At 39.6% G+C, this 15,233-nt stretch overlaps 1 protein-coding gene across 5 annotated transcripts in view; it reads right to left on the bottom strand.

Moving 5' to 3' along the window:
• Window positions 1-15,233, bottom strand: part of Ccdc138 (coiled-coil domain containing 138) — a 68,782-nt gene that overhangs the window by 1,796 nt on the left and 51,753 nt on the right. For 4 of the 5 annotated variants that reach the window (XM_055614260.1, XM_055614285.1, XM_055614267.1 and 1 more), the window contains 2 exons: window positions 9,055-9,231; window positions 948-1,086 (listed from right to left, as the gene is read on the bottom strand). In XM_055614260.1, the coding sequence (XP_055470235.1) occupies window positions 948-1,086; window positions 9,055-9,231 (316 nt within the window). The remainder of the gene's footprint in view (window positions 1-947; window positions 1,087-9,054; window positions 9,232-15,233) is intronic. The other variant, XM_055614294.1, reaches the window with a different exon arrangement.

The raw sequence follows: 15,233 nt of genomic DNA, 5'->3' as shown, positions 1-15,233 counted from the left end.
CACACACACACACACACACACACACACACACACACACACACACACACTCTTTTGCTTGTTTCACTAAAGGCATACTTCAGTGCATTAATAAGGAATTACAAAAATGCACTTTTATTATCACTTTGATTTTCTTACCTGTCTCATATGAAATATCAGCGTGCAGTGATCTGTTCTGATGTTATCGCTGACTAGTGAACTTGTTCTTAGTGGAAGAGTATTTGTCTTCCACTACATAGTCTGTCTGCTATACACTTAACCCTGGGTTCCGAGTACCATCAACACTAAAAGCTACCCTCAACATACCCTCTCAACATCTCAAATTAGGAAGCCTTGTTCTTGGATTGCATGCTATCTCTGATATTTAAAGTTGGTTAGATAACTGAAACAATTGAGAAACTGCATTCAAAGACTAGTAGACTATTATTAAATGTGTGTGTGTGTGTGTGTGTGTGTGTGTGTGTGTGTGTGTGTGTGTATGGTAGGGTATGGGCATATGCAGGTACGTGTATGCATAAAGGACAAGGAAGGATGTCCAGCATTCCACTATCTATCATCTCTGATTTATTCCTTTGAAACAAGGTCTCTCACTGAACTCGGAGCTATCTTGCTGTGGCCGTTCCCCACAGTGCTGGGCTCCCAGGTGCATGCAGCCACACTTAGCTTTTGATGTGAGTACTAGGGATTTGAACTTGAACTCAGGACCTCATGCTTATCAAGTAACTACTCTTACCTGCTGAGCACCACCCAGCCCCAAATATGTGGTCTTCAATAATCATTAATATTCATGATTCTTAAATTTCTACATCTACAGACTGTAAATAATAATCAAATTAGAACAAAGTAGTAATCAAAGTAAAACTGGGTTGAGATTAAGACTGAAAATGCAGCCCTAACATAAGCACAATATAATAATAAATTTAAAATGTTACAAAAAAAGATATTCTTACTTGATTTTGGAAAGCTTCTGTAGGATAATACTGAGCTTTTCTAGGATGTGAAGATCAAGTTTAGGGGTCCGGAGCAGCACAGAACAAGTACGAAAAAATAAAGAGCTGCTGCAGGCTTCCAAGAAAGGCTGCAGGGCCTCTGAAAAACAAGTCACCAAACTTTACTGGTAAGAAGTATACAAAAGAAATTTAAAAAGCAAAGCCAGAACTGTGTGAGGCATGCCTCCATATTGGCTTGGACTTTCATTCTTTCATCCTTAAACTTACAGCGAAAATTATCATTTGAAAAGTGAAAACAGCCACTGGCTCTTTTTTTTTTAATTTTTTTTTAATATTAGTTACAGTTTATTAACTTTGTATCCCAGCTGTATCCCCCCCCCCCCAACTCCTCCCTGCCCCTTTCCAAGTACACTGATAGGGGAGGATCTCCTCCCCTTTCATCTGACCCTGGTTTATCAGGTATCTTCAGGACTGGCTGCAAAGTCCTCCTCTGTGGCCTAGCAGGGCTGCTCCTCCCTCGGGGGGGGGGGGGAGGGGAGGTCAAAGAGCCAGCCATTGAGTTCATGTGGATCATCCTGAGTGAGGTATCCCAAAAGCAGAAAGACACACATGGTATATACTCACTTATATAGACCTATAAGATAGGATAAACATACTGAAATCTATACACCTAAAGAAGATAAATAAGAAAGAGGACCCGGGGTAAGATGATCAATCCTCACTTAGAAAGACAAATGGGATAGACATTGGGTGTAGGAGAAAACAAGTAACAGGACAGGAGCCTACCACAGAGGGCCTCTGAAAGATTCTACCTAGCAGTGTATCAAAGCAGATGCTGAGACTCATAACCAAATCTTCGGCAGAGTGCAGGGAATCATATGAAAGAAGGGGGAGTTAATATGACCTGGAGAGGACAGGAGCTCCACAGGGACTAAATATATCTGGGCACAGGGGTCTTTTATGAGACTGTTTCTTCAACCAAGGACCATGTATGGATATAACCTAGAACCTCTGCTCAGATGTAGCCCATTGCGGCTCAGTATCCAAGTGGGTACCCTAGTAAGGGGAACAGGGACTATTTCTGACAGCCACTGGCTCTTGCTGAGCATCACAGGAGCAGGTCATTATCTAATGCAAAGCATGTTTGAAGAAAAGGGGAAAGGAGCTTCTTCAATAAACATCTAATTGGAAGTCCAGTCGGGGTGATTGTAAGTAAGAAATTCTGTTAAAGTGGTAAATTATTTTTCTCTAAAACCCCAGTAACGATTCTGAGTATTAGACAGGAAAAAAACATTTTGAGCATAAAGAGCTAAAAACATGAAAGATTCATAACAGATTAAAAACCTAAGAATAAAAATCATCATGCAAGAGGGGACAGAAACTTGAGGATCAAGGAGTCTGCTATGGGATTGTGCTTCCTAGGATGTCAGAAGCTCAACCATGAAGGCTCACCAACATGACTGCTTACAGTTTTTGCTTACAGCAAAGACAGCAGATATGCCAAAGTGGATGGGGAAAAGCTCATGAGATCTCACTCCTACATGAAGAACTACAGGAAACTAAGAATGCTGAGGGTGGGGGAGTCTCTCCAGGGAAGAGCACACCAACTGGTTACCCTGTACCAAATGGTCAGCCTTGAAAACATGTACACATGTAACATTACACAGTCTGAGCCGCTTACATTCCTGTATTTAGGTGTGTGTGTTTTTATTTGCACACACGTGCGTAACAACAATTAATGGAAAAAAAGGCATTGAATTTGGAAGAGAACAAAGAAGCACACACAGAAAGGTTTGAAGAGAGAAAAGGGTAGGGGCATGATATAATTATACTCTCAAAACATAATAAAATCTTTTAAAAATTTAAGTTTTCACATAAAGATGAATTTATTTGAAAAATTAAAAGTGAAATTGAAAATATTGTTCTCCTTGTGGAGTTCCTGTCCTCTCCAGATCTTACTGTTTCCCACTTCTTTTGTAAGATTCCCTGCACTCTGCCCAAAGGTTGCCCATAAGTCTCAGCATCTGCATTGATAGTTTGCAGGGCAGAGCCTTTCAGAGGTTCTCTGTGGCAGGTTCCGGTATTGTTCCCTCTTTTTTCCTTCTTCTGATGTCCATCCTCTTTGCCTTTCTGGATAGGGATTGAGCATTTTATCAAGAGTCCTCCCTCTTGATTAGTTTCTTTAGGTGTACAGATTTTAGTAGGTTTATCCTATATTATATGTCTATATGAGTGAGTATATGCCATGTGCATCTTTCTGCTTCTGGGATAGCTCACTCAGGATGATTTTTTCCAGATCCCACCATTTACCTGCAAATTCCATGATTTCCTTGTTTTTTATTGCTGAGTAATATCTCATTGTGTAGGTGTACCACAGTTTCTGTATCCATTCCTCCACTGAGGGGCATCTGGGCTGTTCAACAGGACCAAAAAATCTGAGCACATGGGTTTTTCCTGAGACTGATACTCCAACCAAGGACCATGCATGGAGATAACCTAAGACCCCTGCACAGATGTAGCCCATGCCAGTTCAGTATCCAAATGGGTTCCATTGTAATAGGAACAGGGACTGTCTCTGACATGAACTGATTGGCCTGCTCTTTAATTACCTCCCCCTGAGGGGGAAGCAGCCTTACCAGGCCACAGAAGACAATGCAGCCACTCCTAATGAGACCTAATTGACTAGGATCAGAAGGAAGGAAAAGAAGACCTTCCCCATCAGTGGACTTGGGGAGGGGCATGTATGCAGAGGGTTGAGGAAGGGAAGGATTGGGATGGGAGGAGGTAGGGAACCACAGGGGGGATACAAAGTGAATAAAGTGTAATTAATAAAGAATTAAAAAATAATAAATAAATAAAATAAAAAAGAAAATATTATAATAGCCAAAACAAGAGAGAAATGACTAACATAGAAAAGAGGAAAGCAGAGATGACTTTGCATATATTTGCCATAAAACTGATACCATTACTATGAGTTCTTATAAATAATTAGAAAAGATGTACCTAGTATTTTTATTAATGAGCACAACTAACGCAACTATAAGAGAACACAATATATTCAATCTCATTAAGAATAAAATAATAAGCCAGAAAGTGGTGGTGCATATTTTTAACCACAGAACTTGGGAGGCAGAAGCAGGTCTCCCATCTGTGAGATGAAGCCAGCCTGGAGTGAAGGACAGCCAGGGCTACACAGAGAAACCCTGTCTCAAAAAACAAACAAACAAACAAACAAACAAAAATAAAGAAATCTTCCAAATTTGTTACCAAAAGCCTTAAATGCAAAAATCCTTTTACTTAGAAACTGTGCCTTGAGGCTGGAGAGATGACTCAGAGGTCAAGAGCACTGATGTTTTTCCAGAGGATCTGGGTTCAATTCCCAGCATCCACATGTCAGCTCACAACTGTCTGTTTACTCCCAGATCTGACACTCTCACACAGACACACTTGCAAGCAAAACACCAAGGCACATAAGGTAAAAATAAATTATTTTTTAAAAAAGAAAGAAACTGTGCCTTTAAGAAGCATCCAGTAGAGATGCCTGCAAAGGTAAGAAGCCCTATTTCATTCATCGTGTTTATTACAAGATAATAGGTGAAGATACTTTGAAAGCGTAAGTCACTGGTACTAGCTTGTTAGGGGAGGATGAAAATAACAACAAAAATCACACAATTTTGGCCTTTAAAGCATTTCATTCTTTAGTAAAAAACCTCTGCAAAAGGCTTTTTTAAAATAAATGCAAGAAAGTTACTTCCCATAAAAGATATAAAACCATGATAGCTTTGCATTCACCTTGCATTTTAATTGTAAAAACACAACTTGGAAGGCTTGAATGTTGCCATCGTGAGACTGTATGGTTTTCTTTTCTTCCACCTATTTATTTAATCACTTTACAGGCTAATTAGCCCCCTCCCAAGACTCTACTGTTTGCTTGTTTATCGATTTTTTTGAAACAGGGTTTCTCTGTAGCCTTGACTGCCCTGGACTCGCTTTGTATTGTTTAAGATAAACTACTGAAGCAACAAAATCTAAAACCATAAGTAAAGCCAGGGAAACAGAAATTAGCTGGTAGAAAAAGAAGAGGGGTTATCTATGTAAGCACTAGAGAACGAGATCTGTGTAGCTATTTCCTCTAAATAGAAACACTCCCTTTGGAGGGAGGCAAGAAACGCATGAGCTACCTCCTCTAAAAGGAGCTCACAAGCATACGAGATCCACAAGGTCCCTTCCTAAAGTTACACAAGCAGTCACTTTGTTCTTCATGGAGCTGTTGCAAAGTTGTGTATTAAGCTCCATGGATACAACCCATACTAGGATGGGCTTTCCAGTTCATTGTGCCATCTATACTTCTATAAATCACCCCATAGCCATGCTTTATGAACCATAGCTAAACAGGACATAGGCTTTAGGGAAGACTTTACTACTATGATTTTTGCTAAATAGACAGCGTTCAACTCCTAATGATTTATCATAACCCTTTTGTTGTTGTTGTTGTTGTTTTAGCTTTTCTTTGTGTAGCCCTGGATATCTGGAACTCGCTCTGTAGACCAGGCCTGCCTCTGCCTCCTGAGTGCTGGGATTAAAGGTACAGAAAATAAGAGACTACAGAATGCTCAGCCCTAAGTGGAACACATAGAGCACTCCTCCTCTCAAGACTCAGGGATCACTGAGGAAGAGGGGAAGGAACAGTCTAAGTGCCAGAGGCAGTGGGTGATTAAAAGGAAACAGTGTCCTCTGGACACATCAGGCAGTTGCACATATTAACTCATGGTGTTTGTGACAAGATTCACAAGAACTGTACAAGCCCAAACCAGACCAAATCCCAGCATGAAGCAGGGAGTTGGACATAAAATCCTACCCTTAGCCAGGGGACTAGCTATTGGCGACTTTTAGCTGCTGAGAGCCAGTTTCCTCTAAGAATGTAACCTCAGGTAAGTCAAGCTTGCTCCAGTGGAAGACCACACATTCAAGAATAGCTGTGCAGCACCAACTGATGGTAGAAAAAAACAAACAAATTGGGGTAGATAGGAAAGAGAGGGTGGGTCTGAAATAAACTGGGGGAGGGAAGCAAATATGATCACAGCACAAAACACATTGTACAAAATTCTCAAAAAACTAGTAAAAAGAAAAGCTGAAACTTATAAATGAAAACACAGGGTATACTGTTCAATACATTGAGATGGGCAAGAACTTTCTGGATAGAACTTCAATAGCACAAAAACTACCCCAAAAATCAACAGATAGGATTACATGAAAGTTAAGTTTCTATACAGCTGAAGGAAACTATACCAATATAGCCCACAGAATGGCAGAAAACCTTTAACATCTGCACTTCAGACAACAGGCAAAAAGAAAGAAAAGAAAAGAGAGAGAGAGAAAGAAAGAGAGAAAGGGTGAAAGAAAGAGAGAGAAAGAAAGAAAGAGAGAAAGAAAGAGAAAGAAAGAAAAAGAGAGAGAGAAAGGAGAGAAAGAGAAAGAAAGTGAGAAAGAAAGAAGGAAAGAAGAAAGAAAGAAAGACAGAAAGAAAGAAAGAAAGAAAGAATTAATTTACAAAGAACTGCAAAAATAGGAAATAAACCTGCAACTCAACAAATAGGATAATTCAAAGAATTTAAAATACAGCAAGTTAAAAGAAAGAAGAGAGAAAAGAAAAAGAAAGAAAGAAAGAAAGAAAGAAAGAAAGAAAGAAAGAAAGAAGAAATAGCCAATAACCATTAAAAATTGTTCACCATCCTTAGTCATCAGGGAAATGTTTTGAGATAATGACTCAGTGCAGTCAGAGTGGCTGTCAGCAAGAAATCTGAGAACAAATATTAGAGAAGATGTGGAGAAAGAAGAACCTTCATTCACTGCTGGCAGGATACAACCATGATGGAAATCAGCTTGGAAGATCCTCAGCAAACTGGAAACAAAACTAGCATATGAAACAGCTACTGTACTCCTGGGCATACACAGAGAACTCTTTATCCTACTGCAGAGATATCTGCATCTCCATTTTCACTGCCTCTCTATTCAATACAGCAGGGAGATGGAAGACATCCTTGGCATCCTTCAAGAAGTCAATGAACAATGGGCAGAGTGCATGGAATCTTATGTAAGAAGTGGAAAATAGTAAGATCTGGAGAGGACAGGAACCCCACAAGGAGAGCAACAGAACCAGAAAATTTGAACACAGGGGTCTTCCCAGAGACTTATACTCCAACCAAGTACCAGGCATGGAGATAACCTAGAAGCCCTGCACAGATGTAGCCCATGGCAGTTTAGTGTCCAAGTGGGTTACATAGTAATGGGAAGAGGGCCTGCCTCTGACATAATCTGATTAGCCTGCTCTTTGATCACCTCCCTCTGAGGGGGGAACAGCCTTACCAGGCCACAGAAGATGACAATGCAGCCACTCCTGATGTGATCTGATAGACTAAGAGCAGAAGGAAGGAGAGGAGGACCTCCCTTATCAGTGGACTTGGGGAGGGGCATTCGTGAAGAAGGGGGAGGGAAGGGGGATTAGGAGGGGAGGAGGGTGAGGTTTATGGGGGGATACAAAGTGAATAAAGTATAATTAATAAAATAAAATTAAAAAAACAAATAAAAGGAAATAAAATTAAAAAAATTTTGACACATATATATAATTGAGTATTATTCAGCCCCAAAGAAAAACAAAAATAGAAAAATTTCAGGAAAATGGATGAACTTATAATGCATAATATTAAGCAAGTTCATCCACTCTCCGGGAAAAAAAACATACACACACACACACACACACACACACACACACACACACACACTCCCCCACATGTGAACGCTAACCCATAATGTTTACAATGTATATATAAAAGCAAATATACATGTGAGTATAACATTTAGGAAGGGGAACAATAAAGGGTAACAAAAAGAAAAATATATGAATGAGTTCACATATGTATTATATGCAAGGAGGCCCTCTGAGTGCTCTCTCGAGACAATAACAGTTTCAGCACAGAGCACATGCCTCAGTGGGCACTGGCCATCTGTGTTTCCATGAGAAGCTGTTACCTGACTGGTAGACAGGAATTTTAAATTATGGTTTTCATCATTTAAATAATACTGTAGGATGCAGTTCTTTGTAAATACTATTCAATTTAGTATATTCTTTACATGAATTGTAGCTATCCAATTAACACAGAGTGAAGCAGGTGTGTTTAAAGTCATCACAATTTTAAAGTTTCCGATAATTCTTGAGATACTGATATATTGCTTCTGAATCTCAAAGAGCAACCAGGAATTTGAAAACACTGAGAATCCACTTGTGCAGCCACTGTGGAAATCAGTGTGGAGATCCCCCCAAAAAAACCTGAAAATAGTTCCACACTATCACCCATTTACACTAAGTCAGCACACCACAAAAACCTTTGTGCACCCACATTTAGATCTGCAGTATTCACAATAGCTGAGGAAGTGTAAGCAATTCTTGATATCCATCAATGTGAGGAATTTTATGCAGCATCAAAAAAAATCATGACTGGGGAGGGAATGAGGGAGCGGGATACAGCTGGGACACAGAGTTAACAAAATGTAACTAAAAAGAAAAAAAAAAAAAAAGAAAGATAAAAAAAAATCATGATATTTTCAGAAAACAGATGTAAATGGAATCATGTTAAATCAGATAAGCCAGACTCAGAGACAAATATCACATCATTTCTAATACACATATATATTATATACATATATGTTTATATACATATATAAACCTATGTAGTTATATCCATATGTTTGTATTCACTTACTAGAAAATGAGTCATAAGAGGGGAGGAAGAGATCATAAGGGATGTGGAAAATAGGAATAACAACAGAAGACATGTAATAAGAAAGTACAAAGAGGACAAACTGGAGGGATACCAGGAGTCACCTGGAGGAAGGACAGAGAGGAGGGCAGGGAGGGGAGGGCACACAGCAACAAAGTATGACATATATGTATCAAGATGCCACAGTCTCATGCTGTGTGCTGACCTGAATAGTAACTTTTAACAATAGTCACCACTTAAAAGCTGAAGTCCTGGTATGTGGGGTTAACCCATTCTGACTAGGAGATGAAAGCACCATTTCTTTACATACATAAAACATATAAACTTACTCGAGTCTACCGTCATCTGAAGCAAACTGTCAATGACATTGGATAACAGTCCTTTACTGGATATTCTCAGGTGTTTTAGTATTACTGGAACAGCTTGGTACTCCAAAAACAAGGTTTTCCCTTCATCAGTCTTCAAGTCCAAACAAAGGGAATCAAATGCTTGAGCTAGGTAGTCCGCTAGAAACAACATAAACAACCGTCTATCATTGGTTATTCAATCAGAAACAGGTTAAAAAAAAGAACCACTGTTTTAATAAAAATATAAATACAAAAAAATTAAATGACAAGAGATCACAAACTAAATTTGGATTCATATTCTTTACTGGTTTATTAGAACCTAATAGAGAGAGAAATGGCAGTCCAATTACAAAGGGTTAAATTCATTTAGCATGTTCATATTTATGCTTCCACTGATTTAAACAGTACCAGTGTATCTTTGAAATAGCTTCTAAGATCGTATGTCTTACCGCTGGCTTCTAAATGCCTCCCCATTTAAAACTGTAACTATACACCAACTTGCTCAACACATTTTAGACAAGGATTTCTGTCTCCTAAAGAGCAAATATCACGCCATTCAAAAAACAACTTCAAAAAGACTAGGCTATGCTCTGGTCCACTACCCTCTATAACCCATCCATCATTATAAACGACAGCAAGGTTTTACCAAGACCACCACTGGAATGGCACTTTGAGATCAGATTCCTTAAATTTCCCTTTAAAATGTTCCACCTGTGACTGGCAAGCCATTAAATCACAAGAAGCGCTATTTTTTTAAAAATTTTCTTTTCTTTTTATTTATTACAGTTTATTCAGTTTGTATCCCCCCTGTACCTCCCCTCCCAATCCCACACTCCCTCTTCCCCACCCATGTCCCTCTCCCAGTCCACTGATAAGGGAGGTCCTTCTCCCCTTCCCTCTGATCCTAGTCTATCAGGTCTCATCAGGAGTGGCTGCATTGTCTTCTGTGGCCTGGTAAGGCTGCTCCCCCATCAGGGGCAGGTGATCAAAGAGCAGGCCAATCAGTTCCTGTCAGAGATAGTCCCTGTCCCCATTACTATGGAGGCCACTTGGATACTGAACTGCCATAGGCTACCTCTGTGCAGGGGTTCCAGGCCATCTCCATGAGTGGTCCTTGGTTGGAGTATCAGTCTCAGAAAAGACCCTGTGTCCAGACTTTTTGGACCTGTTGCTCTCCCAGTCTTACTATCTCCCACTTCTAAGAAGCATTAATTTAATTAGAATCAATGCAAAAAAAAAAAAAATCAGAGATTTGTATCATTACACTTTGATTCTGCAGATACCCCCATTATTACCTTTATAATTTTAACATTTTTAAATGTGTAAATTCATTTTCCAAAACATTCTTTCAGTATATGATTCCAAGAAATTTTTAAAACTTCATGCTGTTCACATTACATTAACTTTTTATTTTTTTTTAGTTAATATTTCTTTTTAAAGGAGAAGGCTTAACAAACAGGGTGGCATAAGCGCTCCATAAAGCATGCAGAGGCTGGTAGATCTCTTTGAGTTCCAGGCCAGCCAGGGCGACACAGACAGGACCTGTCTTAAAAAAAGAAAAGAAAACAAAAACAAGCTTCGAAGCCGTAAGTACTAAACTGAATGCCTAGTGGCGCCAGGCATGAGATGCCACTCTGTGAGCTGTTGGCTGTGGGGTGGGGAGCTGGGGATCACATGCGGCCATTGCTCTTATCTGTCTCTCAGAACTAGATGTTAAGAAACTTTGGTTGCAGAGCATGGAGAGCTCAAGCTGTCCCTAGGCTGCTTCCTTGCTGGCTTTCTCATTCCTGGAGGATGCCACTCAGGCTGCTGGAGAAAAAGGCCAGTATAATAGTCTTATGCAGCTGTGACCCTTACAAACTACAATAGCAACCTGCTGGGCAAGCTGTGCCCACTGGAGCAATGATGCATGACCGTTATGCTCTGGGGAAGTACCTCAGTTCAGTTCCTAGCTCCCATGTTGGATGACTCACAACCTCCTTTCAACTCCAGTCCCATGGGAACCAACACCTCTGCTCTCACATGCACACACATCACACAGGCACATACACAAAATTAGAAATAATAAAAAATAATTCTTTAAAACATGTATGAAAGAAATTTTGAGAAATTCTAATCTGTATCCATTATGGTATGCTATTTTTATTTCTAGAAGCATTTTAGTTCAAAGAAAACCAATACTACTTAATTTTTTTTTCACTTAAAAATAAACTCTGTGAACAAATGCATATTAAGAAAAATTACTAGGTTCTGTTCAGATTTCTCTGGCTCTCAACTTCATTTGTGCATATTGGCTTGTTCCTGTGCATGCGGAGGACAGACACTCATGTTAGGTGTCTCTTTCCTTATTTTTGAAGTCATTTTCCCTTTCCCATTCCTCCCTCCATCTCCTCATATGTACATCCATACTCTCAAATTCATGGCCTCTATTCTCTTGTTTTGAGCCACGGTCTCTTCGCTGAACTTGAATCTCAACATTTTGGATAGACAGGCTGGCCAGTGAGTGAGCCCAAGCAATGCTCCTGTCTGCAGCCCTCAGTACTAGAAGCAGAGACACACACTGCTGTGCTCAGGTTTTGTAGGGATGTTAGGGACCTAAACTCAGGTCTTCATACTTGCCCAGCAGATACTTCAGCCACCAAGCAACAGTACAGATAAGCAAAGGCTGACCTCCTCACAGGAACAAGTTTTGCAGCAGTGCCCCCTACTGTATTTGAAATTACCTGCGACAGCTAACATGATCAAGTGGACTATCACAGGGCTATTTGCTGAGAAAGATTCTTACTGTACAGCTACCTCTGCCTAGTCCGGAACATCATATCTAGATCAGGCTAGCCTTAAATTTGCCTTAGTTCTCTTGCCTTGGCTTACCTAGAGCTAATTACACATGTTCATCACTGAGTCCAGCCTGGGTGAGTTGATACCCCTTGGGGAAAGGGGGGAGTGGAGAGAGGGGGCATGAGGGGGAGCCCAGGAAGAAAAGAGGGAGGGGGCTGAGATCAGGCTGTAAAGAGATTAAATTAATAAATAAATAGAAAATAGAAAAAAAGAAAAGGGAGTGCTGCTGACAGCCTCCAACCCTTGCTTAATCTGGTGGCCTGGCCAAAGCATCTAGAAATGATGCCATGTGGACAAGCACTCAGCATCGTGTGCTCGTGAGTCTTCTGGAAGAAGACCCAGAATAGATCCCATGATGAGAAGCCAGTGGACAGCAAGGACGATCAGTCCAGAAAATACAGGTAGCTAAGCCCAGGCCAAATTTCTAATACAAGGCTCTGTAAACTAGTAAATTGAATATATTTCTTAAAGGTTTTGTTCTGTGGTGGGGAGGGACAGGGGACTTCCCTGGCCAAGAGTCCTTGCTAACAGGGCAGCCCCTAGAGGAGATAAGGGATCAGCAAGGGGAGGGAGCAAGCCAAGAAGTTGGTCAGGGGAATCTGGCAGCTCTCTGACTCACAAGGAACCATGTACTTCTTTATTTATACAAGTTTCACAGAACAAAGACGTACTAATGATTATCCAAGTGATACAGGGTATGTGTTTGATTTTTCATTACATGTCCAGGGTTACAGGTTCAGTTACAATTAGAGAATACAAAGAGAACAGATTTTATTATTATTATTATTATTAGCCCTATACCTCCAATTTAAAGAATCTAAAAAATATTTTCTCCAAAGCAAACACATTTACATTTAGCCTGGCAGTGTTTATAGTTTGAGAGCACTCCAGACAAATAGAAAATATATGAACCAGTCTTTTTATGAATAGCAAATACTAATACCTAACTTCTTTTACTATATGTTCCGTCAGCTATACTATAAAATAGAAAAAGTTTATTTCAGTCAATCTGTCTTATTTACCAAGTTTAATTCCTTCAGGAATGTACGCTATATGACCCCCCTCCCCATCTTTAAACTATATTTTCAGAGAGCTCTAAGCCTTGAATCTGTAACCTATTCTCCTGGCCAGTCAAGGTTTGTCAATTGTTTCTGTTTACTCTGCACCAATTATACTGTTTGAGTTTGCTCAGGGGCAGATGCCCCAGGAAGATTCCTGGAGTATAGCCTCATCTATTATGCGTTTATCTGTGCTTAATAATCTCCAGGGCATAAGGAAGACTTCCAAAGAGTGTCCAGATAAAGTTAATTTTAGGATTTTTGTAAAAAGACTCAGACATAATTTTCTCAGGAAAAACATCTAATGAATCATAAAGTCCCTAAGAATGTAACATGCAGAGACCAAAACCTAAAAGTTAGAGACAGAATGACAGTGATTGCAGCAATATGCTCAATCACTGTGCTGGAACTGTGTCAAGCAGCTATGCTGGCTTCATGATGCTCATAGTTCCCAGTGGATATGGCTATGACAGTTTTGTTTTGTTTCCTAATATGTGTGTGCACCTCATGCACGCCTCATACCCATAGAGGCCATAATAGGGCACCGGATCTCCTGGAGCTAATGTTAGGGGTAATTGTGGGCCATCCTACACGGGTGCTGGGAACCAAACCCTGGTTCTCTGTAAGAGCTGCAAGTATTCTTAAATACTTTCCAGCTCCGTATATGTTGTTTTAAGTCACTTGTTTGGTATTTTATTACATCAAAACAGCTAATGCAGTCTAACAAAACTTAATTGTGATTTCAAGTAAAACCAATTCTTAAAAATAAGCAGTGTCTATTGATAACAGCCAGCTAATTAGGAATTTACTATATGATAAACTTTTGCTGAACTTTTACATTAATTCTTTTACTTAAGCTTTAAAAAGTAAAATTGTAGGCCTGGAGAGATGGCTCAGTAATTAAGAGCTCTGGCTGCTCTTCCAGAGGACCTGAGGTCAATTCTCAACAACCACATGGTAGCTCACACCATCTGTAATGATTTCTGATTCCCTCTTCTGGTGTGCATAAAGACAGAACACTCATATACATTGAATAAATAAGTCTTTAAAAAGTAAATTGTAAATTAGGCCAGTGCTACAACATATATAAATCCCAGGACTTAGGAGGATGAAGAAGGAGGAGCTGGAGTTCCAGGTGGGCCTTGACACATAATGAGATGTCTCAAGCCTACCCACCTAAAAATATCATGATTAAAAAAAAAAAAAAAAAAAAAGAACTGATCTGCTCATGTCACAAAGCAGTAAGGCTCAATTTAAAAGTTACCTGTTGGGACTGGAAGTATAGCTCCATAGCTAAGAGTACTTGCAAAAAGACCCAAGTTCAGTTCCCAGAACCCAATGGCAGCTCACAACCACTTGCAACTCCAGTTCCAGGGGACCCACATCCTCTTCTGACCTCCATGGGTACCAGGCATGTACCTGGTACACATATATGTATGCAGGCACAGCATTCATATATTCAGTAAAAATAAATCTTTATGAAAGATAAAGGACTGACATCATTTTAAAACAGTAAGAAAAAGAGAACTCATCTGGCAGAAAATAGATCAAAGATATCAACAGAAAATCTATAGAAGAGAAACTGAACAAGGTTAAGTTGGGAGTGGTGTCACATACCACCAATTCCAGCACTCTGCAAGCAGAGACAAGAACACTTCTGTGAGTTCCAGACTAGCCTGGTTTACATAGTGAGACCCTATCTCAAAAATAAAACAAGTTCCAGTCTACGAAGGTCTACACAGTGAGACCGTATCTACAAAAATAGAACAAAATCATTATATGAAGCCATATTTTCATTAAATAAGACTGACACATATTTTAAAAAATCAGCACCCTAAATGCTGAATGGCTGGTTCAAGAAATGGTAGCCTACTCACCAAGTGTACAGACACACACATAGACATACAGATACCTTCACATATATACAAACACAGACACACATACTTACACATACACATGTACATGCATACCACACACAGGTACATGCACACATACATACACATTATAATAGCTGATAGGATATAACAGCCTCATCTTTTTTGAGAAAGATGGCAATGTGCACTGAAATTAGGGTCTGTCCTTTCATATATCAGTGTCATGTTGGTAAAAAGTGCTAAGGCATGTGTAAGTAAGCGCATGTTAATATTTGCAGTAGCAAAAATAAATGAGTAAACTATCCCATTAGTATCATGATTAAGTGATGACTGGCTAAAAAGTTAAAAAAAAAAAAGCTAAACAAAATATTTTAAAACTAACAGATTCAAC

The sequence above is a fragment of the Psammomys obesus genome, unplaced genomic scaffold (assembly GCF_907164565.1).
Source record: "Psammomys obesus unplaced genomic scaffold, mPsaObe1.curated_primary_1811, whole genome shotgun sequence".
NCBI lineage: Eukaryota > Metazoa > Chordata > Mammalia > Rodentia > Muridae > Psammomys > Psammomys obesus.
This window is presented reverse-complemented; position numbering and strand designations above follow the sequence as displayed.